This window comes from Arvicola amphibius, chromosome 13 (genome assembly GCF_903992535.2).
Source record: "Arvicola amphibius chromosome 13, mArvAmp1.2, whole genome shotgun sequence".
NCBI classification, from domain to species: Eukaryota; Metazoa; Chordata; class Mammalia; order Rodentia; family Cricetidae; genus Arvicola; species Arvicola amphibius.
This window is the reverse complement of record NC_052059.1, coordinates 40,084,998-40,098,211: the sequence shown is the minus strand read 5'-3', so window position 1 is coordinate 40,098,211 and position 13,214 is coordinate 40,084,998. Positions and strand designations below refer to the sequence as shown.

At 45.4% G+C, this 13,214-nt stretch overlaps 1 protein-coding gene across 1 annotated transcript in view; it reads right to left on the bottom strand.

Annotated features, from left to right (window-relative positions):
• Lrch1 (leucine rich repeats and calponin homology domain containing 1) overlaps nucleotides 1–13,214 on the bottom strand; it is a 185,543-nt gene that overhangs the window by 102,174 nt on the left and 70,155 nt on the right. The window contains exon 2 of the mRNA XM_038310017.1: nucleotides 2,535–2,679. Within this exon, the coding sequence (XP_038165945.1) occupies nucleotides 2,535–2,679 (145 nt within the window). The remainder of the gene's footprint in view (nucleotides 1–2,534; nucleotides 2,680–13,214) is intronic.

Sequence of the window (13,214 nt, the reverse complement as noted above, 5' to 3'; positions counted from 1 at the left end):
ACGCCGTGGCACACATGCCCCCCCATGAAAGAGATTTTAAAATGTAATAAATGATAACATTATTATCTAGCTTAAAAAAAACTTAGAGGCTAACCATATGTGTTTTATATACACTCACATTAAGCTCCTGAGAGATGAGGCAAACTCTTTCTTAATTTTTTCCCCTCCTATCGTGTTCCTTCAAAGAACATATGGCTTGATGCAAGAGAGTAAGTCTCAGCAATGTTAATATTCAAAGTAGGACATGTGGAAAAAGAAAAACAGACAAAATTTTGAAATTCCCAATACAATTGAGAGATGAGACATGGGGTGAAATGCAGAAAGCGATTGGAACAGTCTTTTCTTTCCTCTTCCCTTAGGCAGGAATTCATCACCAAACGCCAACTGCATTACTTACTCTTCGGCCATCACAACAACTTCTCTGTCTTTTTTTTTTTTGAAGTTTTTATTTTATTTTTATTTTATTTTATGTGTGTAAGTCTTTGCTTGCATATATATCTATATGATACATGCATGTGTGGTGCCAGAAGAGACTAGAAGGGGGCATAGGGTCCCCAGAACTGGAGTTGCAGACAGCTGTAAGCCCTTATGTGAGTGACAGAAACTGAACCCTGGTCCTCTAGAAAAGCAGCCAGTGCTCTTGACTGCTGAGCCATCTCTCCAGCCCCTTCTTTGTCTTAACAAATTCTCAAGTCCATACTGCATGATATTCTTTCTATTCATTTGAGGACAGTAATAACCCATTCTCAATCAAGTGTAACTTACAACTTCTTAGAACAAATACAACATTACTAATTTTTTAATGCAAATATAGATCATCAAGTGTTTTTAGGATTTTATAGTCAACTATGTCCCAAAGTTCTTGGTGGATATGGACTTAATAGAACAACATGAAGTTACACTGATTATGTATATTGTTGTATATAATAATACATACTTACTGCATGCTAACTACTGGGGTCAAATATGTTATAATGGGACAAAAATGGGTTAGCAAACAGAGCTACTTTGGCAACAATCACAACTAACAAACAAATCTCTTGAGAAGTAGGGGAATCAACATCTACAGACTCGGCTGTGTGGGTTCCCAGGGAAGTCTAAGGGAGCAAGCTGCCTGCTTGGCAGAAACCGCAAGAAAACTGAAGCTGGACAGATGCACCAGGAGCCTGCAGAACTAAAGATCAGATAGATGAACCTGCAGATAAGCTAACAGCACCCAACTCTATTTTCAAAAATGCTTTTACCCTGAGGAAAAACATGCACAACTATGAATAGGATGGAAGCCTCTTTGTTGTTTGAGAGAGAGAGAGAGAGAGAGAGAGAGAGAGAGAGAGAGAGAGAGAGAGAGAGAGAGAGAGAGAGAGAGAGCGCTCTAATTTTTCAGGAGCCAACTAAAACAAAAGGCAAAATCAAAAGAACAATAACAAAGCAAACAATAATAAACAAAAAAACCACTGCATTACTATGTTATAAAGAGTTGCTGTCTCTGGTTTGCTGGTAATTTTGAACTTTAAAATTGATGTATTTGTTACGCAGCATGAGCCTGGCTGATTAATTAGCTCCTACCCTTTACTCACCAAGAGGCTAGTGGCACGAGAAAAGATTCGGGCTGGAACATGGGAGCTTGCTTTCATTAAGACAGAAGGACAACAACAACAACACCCTTTCTCCTAAAATCCTAAGTGTGTGATAAGGATTTGGGAAACAAGGAGTGAGAATCTGACCACAGCATCTGGCTATAAGATTTAAAACCAAGATTTTAGAAGAACTCATTTTCTTGAAACTCTAGTCTGCAGCATTAACGTGTTACACGATGCTACCCAAGGCAGACTAAGGTATGCTCAGCACACACCAGCTTCATTCAATGGGAACTAAGATGGCAAACTATCTGGCTAGAGAGCTCAGTGGTCCTCCACATCCTTCATTTTTGTTTGTTTGAAGGTCTTTTTTGGTTTTTGTTTGATTTGGTTTTACCATTAATTCCTTCATTCATTTTGGTTTTTCAAAACAGGGTTTCCCCTCTGTAGCCCTAGGTGTCCTGGAAATCACTATGTAGACAAGGATAGCCCCAAACTCAGAGATCCACACACCTCTGCCTCCCAAGTGCTGGGATTAAAGGCATGCACCACAACACAAATCAGATCCTCCGCAATTTTCTTAAAGTGACTGAACTCAAAAAGAATGGCTACTTCCCTTCCTCTTGAAATACCTCACTCTCAGTCTTCCCCTTCCTCCTTCAAAATCTACATGAACTCCTGAAGACAACATACTAGCATCCTTATACACATGATGCTATGTCAATATTCCCTTTTAGAACTCTGCCCCTGCTGACATCTGGAGAAGTCCAGCACCAAGAGCAAGGGCCCGATAAACTTAGGACAAAGGGCCTTGTTAATATTTCTGTGGCTTAATTGCAAAAATGACCAAGAATGGCACCTCGATCATTGACATCGATCACGATGATCGACAGTCGCATCATGGATTTGGGGCTGGTCTCCGAAGGCACGTGATCAGAAGTGCCCAGTTAAACCTACCTCAGGTTTAAGTAGGTCAGCATCTGCAGGTTGACAATAGCCTCAGGAATGACGCGGATGCAGTTGTGGTACAGGTTAAGGATTTCCAGGGACACGAAATGGCACAGTTCCATCGGCACCTCCACCAGCCTGTTTTTAGACAGATCTATGAGAGAAAGGAGAGAAGGCGCTGTGAGTATATCAGCATCCTGGATGCCCCGTGCCTGCTTTCCAGGCTACAGTCTGAACTTCATCAACGTCATCGTTTTTCTGCCTCTGTTACAATTTCCATCTCTTGGGCAAATTCAGAAGCACATGCACTAGGGAAGCAAAGGTGCCTGCGGGGCTTCCGGTCTCTGACTTGTACATCTGGCTACGCAAAAGGAGCTCTTCACCAAGTTTTGGAAATTATCTTAGGCAAGAAGTATCTTTTTCACACAGACAAATATGCACAGTTCCCATAACCATCACTCAAATTTGCATTCATTATATGCACTGACTCCAATCAGAGACCAACTCTCCTAACGTAGCAGGGATCTGTCCATTATGTCCTCTATAAACAGACATACAACCAGCACTTTAAAAAAAAATGTTTTATTCACTGGAATACTTACAATTTACAAGATTGACATGAACCAACTATGTCCATTAAGAGTCAATATGTGTCTGCCAAACCATTACCAGTAAAAGTGGACCCCACAGCCAAGTCCACAAAAACAGGGCCAATGACCTATGCAGAGACGTGAACACACAGCAGCACCCACAAACAAAATGATGCAATATCCTTAACGGACAAAGGTGAGAACAGCAGACATGGCACCAAATATAGGCGAGCAAGGACGCCACCGCGAAGAGAGAAGCCCAGACCTAGAGGATGATAAACTGGGAACTTTATGCTCATGAATTTAAAACTCCCCAGACAGCTTGAAGGAAGAGGGTGAACTTGACACATGAACACAATGCTTGTGACAAAATGATGCCTGAAAACCATGATAAAAAAAAATGGGGAACTACAGTCCTTACATTCACAGCTGAGCAGACTCTTATACAAAGAGAAGAAGATGCTATCGTCAGGAGGACTGGGGCTGAAGATGCAGCTCAGCAGGGGAATGGTACCCAGCTCGGTGTGAAGTCCGGGGTGAGATCCCCAGCCCCACACCAGGAAGGAGAAACAGCACTGAAGTGACTGCCAAGTCTTGGGCATTGGATGGGGTGGGGAGGGCGTGAAACAAATTTCCTTTCGTGAATGTTTAGGACCAAAACGGAAAAAAAAAAATCCAATTCCAGAAGGCATGAAGATTCTCGTGTGTTGCAAAGCAGGAAATGTGCCCAGAAAACAGAATGCTGTTTCCTATGAGTTCAGTTCAGAAAGTTCCACTGAAGTTTACAGAGAGACTACTGTGGCATGCGGCCTGGTGTCTCCAGTGTTTACAGTACAGGGTGTTTGCTGTCCCCACCTCTTATCGCCTCACGGTCTCCAGGAGTGGGGGAAAGTTCAGCATTCTTCCCCCCCCACCCATTTTCCTCTGGGCAAACTGATCTGACAGAGGCCTCTGAAGAGGTGGGGCTGGTCCTCCCTAAGTCCTCCTTCATTATACACTGGATCTAACATTTTCCTATTCAACTCTTACTCTGTTTCCTTCTTTGCTTGGGTTGGGGATTTTGTTGATTTCCCTTTTGGAGATGGGATATTACTATGCAGGCTAAAATTAGCCTAGAACTCACAATCCTCCTACCTTGGCTGACACATCAGGCCTGCCTCATCAGGACCCTCTGAAAATATTGTGGTTGTCTTTGAGACAGGGTCTCACGTAGCCCAGGCTGACCTTGAACTCTCTATCTAGTAGTAGTGGCCTTGAACTTCTGATCTCCCTGTTGGGTTTAGGCAGGTGCCCCAACGTCTAGCACATAGGTTTATGCAGAGCTGAAGAGTGAGCCCAAGACCTCGAACCCTGGGCCTTATGCACATTAGGTAAAGATGCTACCAACTGGGCTGTATTCAAACTTTTGTTTCTAATTGTCCTATTCTCTATATGCCTTCTCAAAGGTCTTTCCTTGAAAGGAGTCAGGCTACATACCCATCACAAAATAAGTTCTAAACTGCTGACCATGGATATCCACCATGACCAGGCCTTCACTGTCCCCAGATAAGTAGATCTCCATATCTACCAAGCCAGTGACAATTCCTCCACGCCATGAGCACCTATACTTCTGGATTTGCGTCAGTTTCTACAGCAGAAGGTAAGGAATCTACATGCAGCCTAGACTCTGCTAATGCCTACACAAAACAGCTGCCTCAGTCAGCAGCCCAGAAACTGAAGCAAAACAAAAAGAGCTTGTTTGGGTTAATGAACCGAGTGTTGAATTATTTACACACGCGTCAACATTTCCTGAGTATATGCGTTCTACAGAAATGGAAAAACCACACGCAATCAAGAAGCTTAAATGTTTAATAGAAAAATGCGGCAAACTCACAACAAACCATAACTTGGGATATTCTGAAATATACTCTTAATAAATCTGGGGCTGGAAAGACGGCTTAGCAGTTAAGAGCCTGTGCTGCTCTTGCAGAGGTCTTGAATTTGGGGCACAGAACTGTAACTCCTGCTTCAGAGGACTTGCATGCTCGTACCCACACATGCATAATTGAAGAATAAAATTGTATATACACATCATATATACATACATATAATATATGTGCTCTAAATCAGGAACTGAGTGTGCCTGTAAGGACAGATACAGCTGGTGAAATATGTACAGCAGATAGCAGATGCCTCATGCAAACCCTATGTGGAACAGTACTACCTCCAACCTATGGGTAAGAACAGGCTTGGGTCACTTGCCTAAACCACAGAGCTTGACTGTGCTCCCCCAGTAGATCACCCTTCTTCAAGAAATGATGCCAACAAGACCAGGTCAACAAGTCAGTCTTCCAGTTTGATTTGTCCAAAAATTCAACCAAAATATAGTCACTGTGGCATAGGGAAGCAAAGTCATGCCTCAAGTACAAAGAAGAAAGCACTGAGCTTGGTAGGCTTTCAAATATATGGCTTTTTTTTTTTCTATATGCAGTTTAATTTTCAACTTTGTTAGTGGAAGACAGAAAGAAGAGTACTAAAAAAATGGGCATGTACGCTCCTCTGAGCTTTACATAAAGCCTAAAAGTAAATCATCGGATGCCCAGAGAGGGAGGGAAGTCCGCACTAAGGTGTTTGAACTCGGATTATCAGATTACAAAATAAAATGTCTTCAGAATTCTTCCTGTTCCCTGAGAACCAAGAAGAAAAGCAGAAGCGGGAAGAGGGCAGGAGGATAGAGAGAGAGAGGGAGAACAGAGTGGACGCGCATGTCCCAGCACTCAGGAAGACAAGATGAGGCCAACTGGGGGCTATGTTAGCTACTCTCTGCCCCCTGCCCAAGAAAAAGGAAAGAAGAGGAGGGGAAGGGTGGAGAGAGGAAAGGAAGGAAAGGGGAGGGGAGGAGATGGAGAGGGGAGAAGAGGAGATGGGAAGGGAGGAGAGATCCAAAGAGCTGGGAATGGAGGGAAGAGGAGGGGAGGGAATGAGAGAGGGAAGGAAGGGGAGGATAGGGGAAGAAAAGGGAGAGGAGAGGAAGGGAGGAAGGGAGGGAAGAAGGAAAGGGTCAATGAAGGGAGGGGAGAAAAAAAGAGGGGAAGGGGAGAGAGTGAATTTCGGACTTCATTGTAATCAAAGACACAGGACAGTGAACACCCCTAATTTAGACCCTGACATAAGACAGCAGAGCCAAGAAGACACTTACCCACCCCACTAATAACAGAATCACAGACACCCCAAAGTCTGAGGAGCGAAACTTCTCCACTCAAAACACAGAAAGAGCAAGAGTCTAGAGCTCAGGCACAGGGTAAGAGGACAACTCACATCTTAACTTCGAATGACAATAAAAACCAGTCGTGCACAGCGGTGAGAGACCCAATAAGGCCTGAGCCATTCAGAGAGAAAGGGGCTTGAACAACGGATTTGTGTGTGGGTTGGTCATTTACAACTCTGAGGCCTTTGGGCTATCAGTGAATCTATTTAGGGCTGTTTCATTAACTAAATACCTGCTTAGCACCTCTCAGACTGTTGGCATGCTAGGGTGACTGGAAGGGTTTTAGAAGCTGGGGGCTCCTGGCTGGAAACTCTAGCGCAAGACTCAGCCATGGGGATTCTTGCTCTGTCCACATGATGCCTTCCCCACCCCTCCTCACCGTTCAGGGATAGTGAGGAGGGGATGCTGATACACAGCCCCACTGGCATCCTCCGCCTCCACACCAAGCGTCAGCAGCAGGCGCTCTCCCAGGGATGGGGTTATGCCCAAGAGGAAGCTTGAAAGAAAAGAGGCCCTGACCGGGCTCCTAAGGTGAGGATAAAAATAATGCCCCAATTGGAGTCAGCTCTTATGCTGGCTCTAACCCCTTATTCTCACTTCCTTCTCAGCAAGTTTCCAGTATAAGCCAGGCAACAAAAATCTGGTCAGGAATGAAGTTTTGCATATTTTGAAAAAGTCATAGACATAAAAAAAAAATAGCTTAATTTTTCCCCTTTGTTTTACATGTGTGCACCACACACAGAGACCAGGACTCGACACCAGGTACCCGCCTCAATTATTCTCCATCTCATTCTTTGAGACAGACTCCCCTCCTCCCCAGCTCTCTATTTGGGGCTTAGACCAGCCAGAGAGCCCCAGGGACTCTCTTGTCTCCACACTGCCCCCACACCCATTAATTTTAAAGCAGGTGCTGGGATTGAACTCGGGTCCTCTCTTGCACGGCAAGCACTTCACTGAATGAACAATCTCCACAATCCCTGCTTCTTTTCCTCCTTAACAAGAGCCAGAACCAGGCAAGGCAGATGCCTCTGTAACCCCTAGTAAGGCACAGACTAGGGAAAAGCAAAACCGAGTCCCACCCCTGTGAGCAGCCACTAACACATCCTGAGAGCCTTCCTTCACTTGGCCCCACAAGACTGGAGGAACAGAGAGACCAACTGTCCTTCTGAGTATATCTTGTCAAAAGGAAAACTATGAACCACCGGCCTATTTCTGGGGGCCTGGTCAGCACTCCACAGTCTTACAAAAGCTACATGACCTCTGGCCCAGTCTTTAACGTGTTCTCCAAATGAACGGGGTATCTCCAAAGGAACGGTGTGTTTCTCGGGTGCCTTTGTCTCCACCCAACCCAAGTGGGCAATTGTCCTAGCTGGAAACCCAACCTGGGGTCTCTTGCTCTACAATGGGGAGTCAAGTACAGCCTAGCGCAAACACACTCGGGAAGCAAACCGGCACCCCCAAGACACGTCTGCCCACATCCGCTGCTTAATTAAAGTACTTGCACGAAAGCCAAGCAGCCAGAAATAAAACAATAAGTATCACACTGCCAAAATAAGCTTTGCAAAGCCCTAAAATAAAGTGGCCAAATGAATAAAAATAAGCAGGGTAGGGGAGAAAAACAGTATGTGGAATCCAGTGTGCAGTCAGCAAGACTGAACGGAGGGAGGGCGCCGGGCTGTTTTTACATAAAAAGTGGTAGCTCCCAAGGAACTGGCTGAAGCCCCCAGCTGCCAGCAATAACATCCGAAGTTTGCCGTCATTAGCCATCCTCAAGGCACAAGCTCTGTGGGCCAGGACAGCTGGGGACCTCGTGGACCACATCCTGTTGGGTGGTCAGCGGGAAAGGCCGACTCCTGCAAGCCAAGATCACGACCAGTTTCAGCAAAGCCAAGTAAGACCGTAAACAGACTGCCATGTCAAGTAACTGCAGAAGCCAGCACTCTCCCCCATGGCCAGTAGGGTTGCAGCTCCCGACTCCCAGGGGAAGCCTAAAGAGCCCTGATAGGATGGAGTCCATCCATTCTTTAGTTTGTTCTTCGATACGCATGCCTATGAAAAAGCTGAGAAAGAGGCTAAGCAAGAGAATCCCAATAAGGGGCGATTGGCTAGAACAGACTGTGATCAAAGTTGTATGGCTGTGGCCTTTCTTGAGATTTAAGACAAACGTTATTTTTGGACCACAGCTGACCACGAGGAATTGATCACAAACAGTGAAACAAGACAGGAGGGAACTACTGTGCTAGTACCAGCCATGACATCTGACTGGCCAGATGTGTCACCAACACACGGAAGTCAAAAGCCCCAGCACACTTCTGCATGTGTCCTTGTGCTTCCCAAGGCTGTGGAGGGCTCTTTCCACTTGCCTATTGCAGCTCCTCCTGAGACCACTGCCTCTGGAGACCATCTTTGTTCAGAGAGATGGCCTAAGGTCACGGGTCTTCTTCAGCTCACTAGGCAAGGTCTCCTGCCTTTCTATCCATGCTCAGCTTCCTCACTTTCTACTCCGCTCCGTAAACACGGGAGCCCAGCCCCAAGATTCACCACCCACCCACAGGAGGGGCAAGTTTAGAAAGGCCCCAGAGTACAGGATCAGGGCTCCGGGCAACGGAACAGAGCCCACGGCTGACTCAGACCTGACTCTGCAGATTTAACCACCAGATACTGCAAGGGCCAAACAGGCAGAAATAACAGCAGACTCCTAAAAGACTGGGAAGAGCCCAGCTCTCAGGCATACCTCTCAGGGATCTATCCAGAAGGAGGTCTCACGGGTTGGCATCATAAGGCTTGAACTATTTGCCACAAAGCTCTTCTATTCCCCCTGGTACCTGGATTTCTATTATTCGTGTACGATGGTTGCTAATTTATCTTCCCGAGCCTTGAACCTACGTTCCACAATGATGAGGCCCTTACACACAGCTGGAGCTCAACAAATAGGACGGGGAACGTGGCGGGAAAGCAGGAGCTTGGGCCACACGGTGAAACTTCAAGCTCTGGCCTACCGCTCGGCTGGGGAGACTTGGAAACGGTAATCTGCCTGTGCCTCAGTTTCCTCAGCTGTAACATGAAGATAAGAGCAGCCGCTGCTCCAGAGTTCTTGACAGGGTCAGACTAGGTCCTCCAGAGTAAGTCCTCAGAGGAGCGCCCACATAGATCATGGCACTGCAAGAAGAATTGGCACAAATAGGCTGCCACTGACTTATTCCATTATAGCAAGCAATAAGGTCTGAGTGACAAGTAGAGTAGATTAGACTGGAGAGCATATTCCGCACGAAATACCAGGAAACTAATTACACTTGTAAACAACTATATATACATATATATATATATACATATATATACATATATATATATGTTTTATCTGGGGAAAAGGTGTTTGTTTGAGATATTTTATTAGTCTAGGCTGGCTTTGAATTTATGGTTTTCCTGCCTTAGCTTTTGAAGTGATGGGATTACATGTGGCGGCTGGCCAAACTAATTGTGCTTCTGTATATAATGAATGAATAAAAACCTCAAAATCAGTTTGATGGCTTCTCTATCCACTACGTCATACTCGCTAGTTTTGTCTAGCTCCATCCGTGGCTCAGCTCATCTCTCCCTCCACTCCTCACACACTGCTGCCCACACGTGCCAGACTGGCTTGCACCTTGGGCTGTTGGGGAGTGGAATGCTACACAGGAGGCAGTTAGCAGCGTCCTGGGCTCAAGGGGTGACAGCTGACCCAGGTAGTTCATGGCTCCTACTCTAACAATCTCCGTGTGCAAAGAAGGCACGCGCACCTCGGCGGGGGATCTCTAGAGAGAAGTTTAAGTTTGGATGCACACAGGAGCACAGACTGCTGGAGGAGGGATGGGCTTCCTCCAGGTGCAGAGAGGCCCAGGGTTGCCTGGAAGGAACAACACAGCCTGGAGCAGCTGCTCAACTGGTAAGAGAGGAGGAGACCAGGATTCCTGGAATGCACCGGGGGGGGGGGGGGGGGGGGGGGGGGGTGGGAGGCAGAGGCTTCTGGAAGTTCCCATTCTGGGGTCTTTCTCACGGATTAAGCTGAACAGCTGATAACAGAGGGAGAAGCAGCTCTGCTCTACAAGTGCTCAAGATGAATTCCTAGTAACGAAGGAATCTAGCAAGTGCTGCAAGGTGAGCCAAGCTGAAGTGCAAAGGTTGCGATGCCCAGAGATGCTAAGGACCGGTAAGTGGACTTCGCCATCTTGCACGTCACCGGCAGTGTAGACCTGTCGTCAAGGATAAAACGCTGCTCACTGTAAGGATGTTGACAGCAAGACTGGTCCTCAACCACAAAAGATGGAAAGTATGTTTGGAAACCCCAAACCCTTATAAGAAAATAATCATACCATAAAGATTTTTCCAAGGTCTTGACTTTAGTTGGGAACTTCTGAAATCAAACACAGCATTAAAAGCCTATTAAGCATCAGTCCACCAGGGCCCACCGTTAACTGGATCCTTTATTATACAAAAAATGGTAAATATAAAAATAAGGAAAAAAGACAATACACTAGGCATGAGTGCGCACCTGTACTCCTAGCTACTGGGGAGACTGAATAAGGAGGATTACGGCATCCGTGAAGTACGAGGAGAGGCTGAACAACACGTCTGTTCCCAATGATAAAGATAAAAAGGCAAACAAGACCACTGAAAAATCAGTACAACCCCCTCTCTGCCACCCGACATCAAGTGCATGCAAGGCTTTCATAGCTTATGAAGCATGCACATCTATTTCTAATCTGGTCACTCCTCTTTAAAAATCAAAAGGCTTTTAGAGGCAAGTCAAGAATGATTTTTTTTCTTTTTTAAAAATGTACTATAAATAATCTCAGAGATGAGACCACATACATCAGATCTTTCATCCTCAAAGATTAAATTATTGACCCTGTAGGAGACTTTTGAATTTGGCACAGAAGGTGGAGCACCGTTTTAAAGGGATCCAAGACAGCGGGATGGATCTCTGCTTTGATCTGGAGAGAACTTCAGGCTAACCAGCAAGTCAAGAAACCCGAGTAATCGCTCTTGTCAGACTCAACAGTGAAGAGTGCAGCAGTATTTCAAAGTAGAAACCCAGGGGATTCAGAATGGTTAGATACCACATGGTGTCAATCACATATGTAAAATGAATCTCAAATAAGCAAAACTTCAAAAGCTACCCACGGTGTCCCTTCCATATGTTCCTTAGAAAGTCAAGGGGGAAAAAAAGCATTGCCACAAAACCTCTCAAAGCTGTGACCAGTGATATTACCACGCAGATGGAACTTGGAAGATTTAAAGCTACTCTAACATATTTTAATGTAACAACCCCAAGAAAAAAATTTTAATAGATATCTACTTAAAAATTAAAGCAATTCCCTTGTATGCATGAAATAAAACTATCATTAATGGCATTTCATATTAAAATGTTCAGCATTAGAAAAATTAAAATGTCACGTGTATATTCTTAGAAAACAGGTCATCTTAAGGAATTTTTTAGATAAAAACAAAATAATAATTTTCATTATGACATTTTCATATATGTAATTTTTGTTTGGGAAAATTAGAAATCATCTTGGTAATGATTTAGATGAAATAAGACTTTGACATTTCAAATTAGTCTAAAAAAGTGGGGAATGGGCAATTAACTACACTTGTTTGGGAAAAACTTCAGTTACTTGATAAATACTGACAGCATACTTACTACATGTCAGAAATAGTCCCACACAGAAGACAAGCACCACAGACGTCATCCCAGCCCCAGAACTGACATTCTAAGGAGGCAAGACAAACTAACCCAGCAGGTAGAACCAAGGACAGACTAGCTGCCGTCAAGTGTGGGACAAGGATGCCGGGAAACACAGGGCGGGCTGTGACTTCCAAGTGGAGTGACCAGGAAAGAACTCACAGTAGGAAAGGAACAGACATTGTCCCAGAAGACCAAGGGGCTAGATTCTTTTCCAGAGCCAACAGTCACTGAGTGGATCCAGGGTAGGGACAGGTGGCATACTGAAGGGTGGCTGAAGAAAAGACAGAATCCCGGTGAGAAAATTAAAAAAAAAATTACACCGATATGGTCTCGGGGTAAAATCTGGGCTTCAAATAACTGCAAATATCCAGCACCTATTAACCCTTGCGTGTTTTAACTAGGGTGTGACTCGCCTTTAAAAGGCTCCTACCAGAGGTGTCTCAGACTGAAGGAGCAACTGCCACAGGCAAAGGAAGGAGGGGGAAAGACTGAAGTGAATGGGTGGACCTGGTAGCTATGAGAGCAAACTATGGGTGTAGCACAGAATGGCCGGGCTCGGCTTATTCCTTCTGTTGTGCTTTGAATACGGAATCCCAACCCCCTACAGGCTCATGTGATTGAACATCTGGACTCCAAGCTGGTCGTGCAATTTGGGAAGGTTGTGGAACCTTTAGCGGGTGGACATTTGCCGGAGGGAGTGAGTCAACAAGGACGGATATTGAGGTTTTACAGCCTGACTCCACTTCCTGACTGCAGACTCCGTCCGACCAGCTGCCTTCTGCTCCTTAGACCAGGCCTTCCCTGCGATGGAGGACCGCATCGCTTCAAACCGTAAGCCAAAACAAGCCCTTCCTCCCTCCAGTTGTTCCTGTTAGTGGAGACGTCCGTGACATACTCGGGTAAAGACACAAGGAGGCAAGCATGCCAAGTGAGAAGTCGAGAGACAGGTCTGGAGGACGTCAGAACGTAAGTGGCACAGTGAAGATCTCTCTAGAAAAGTCACCAAGGAAGGAGTGAAAGCGTGAGAACGGAGGGGATCGCTGAGCCCTGGGGCACTGACCATACACAGGCAGGGCAGTGGAGAAGATAAAGGAATGGTCGGTAGGGAAGGAGAAAACTCATTTCAT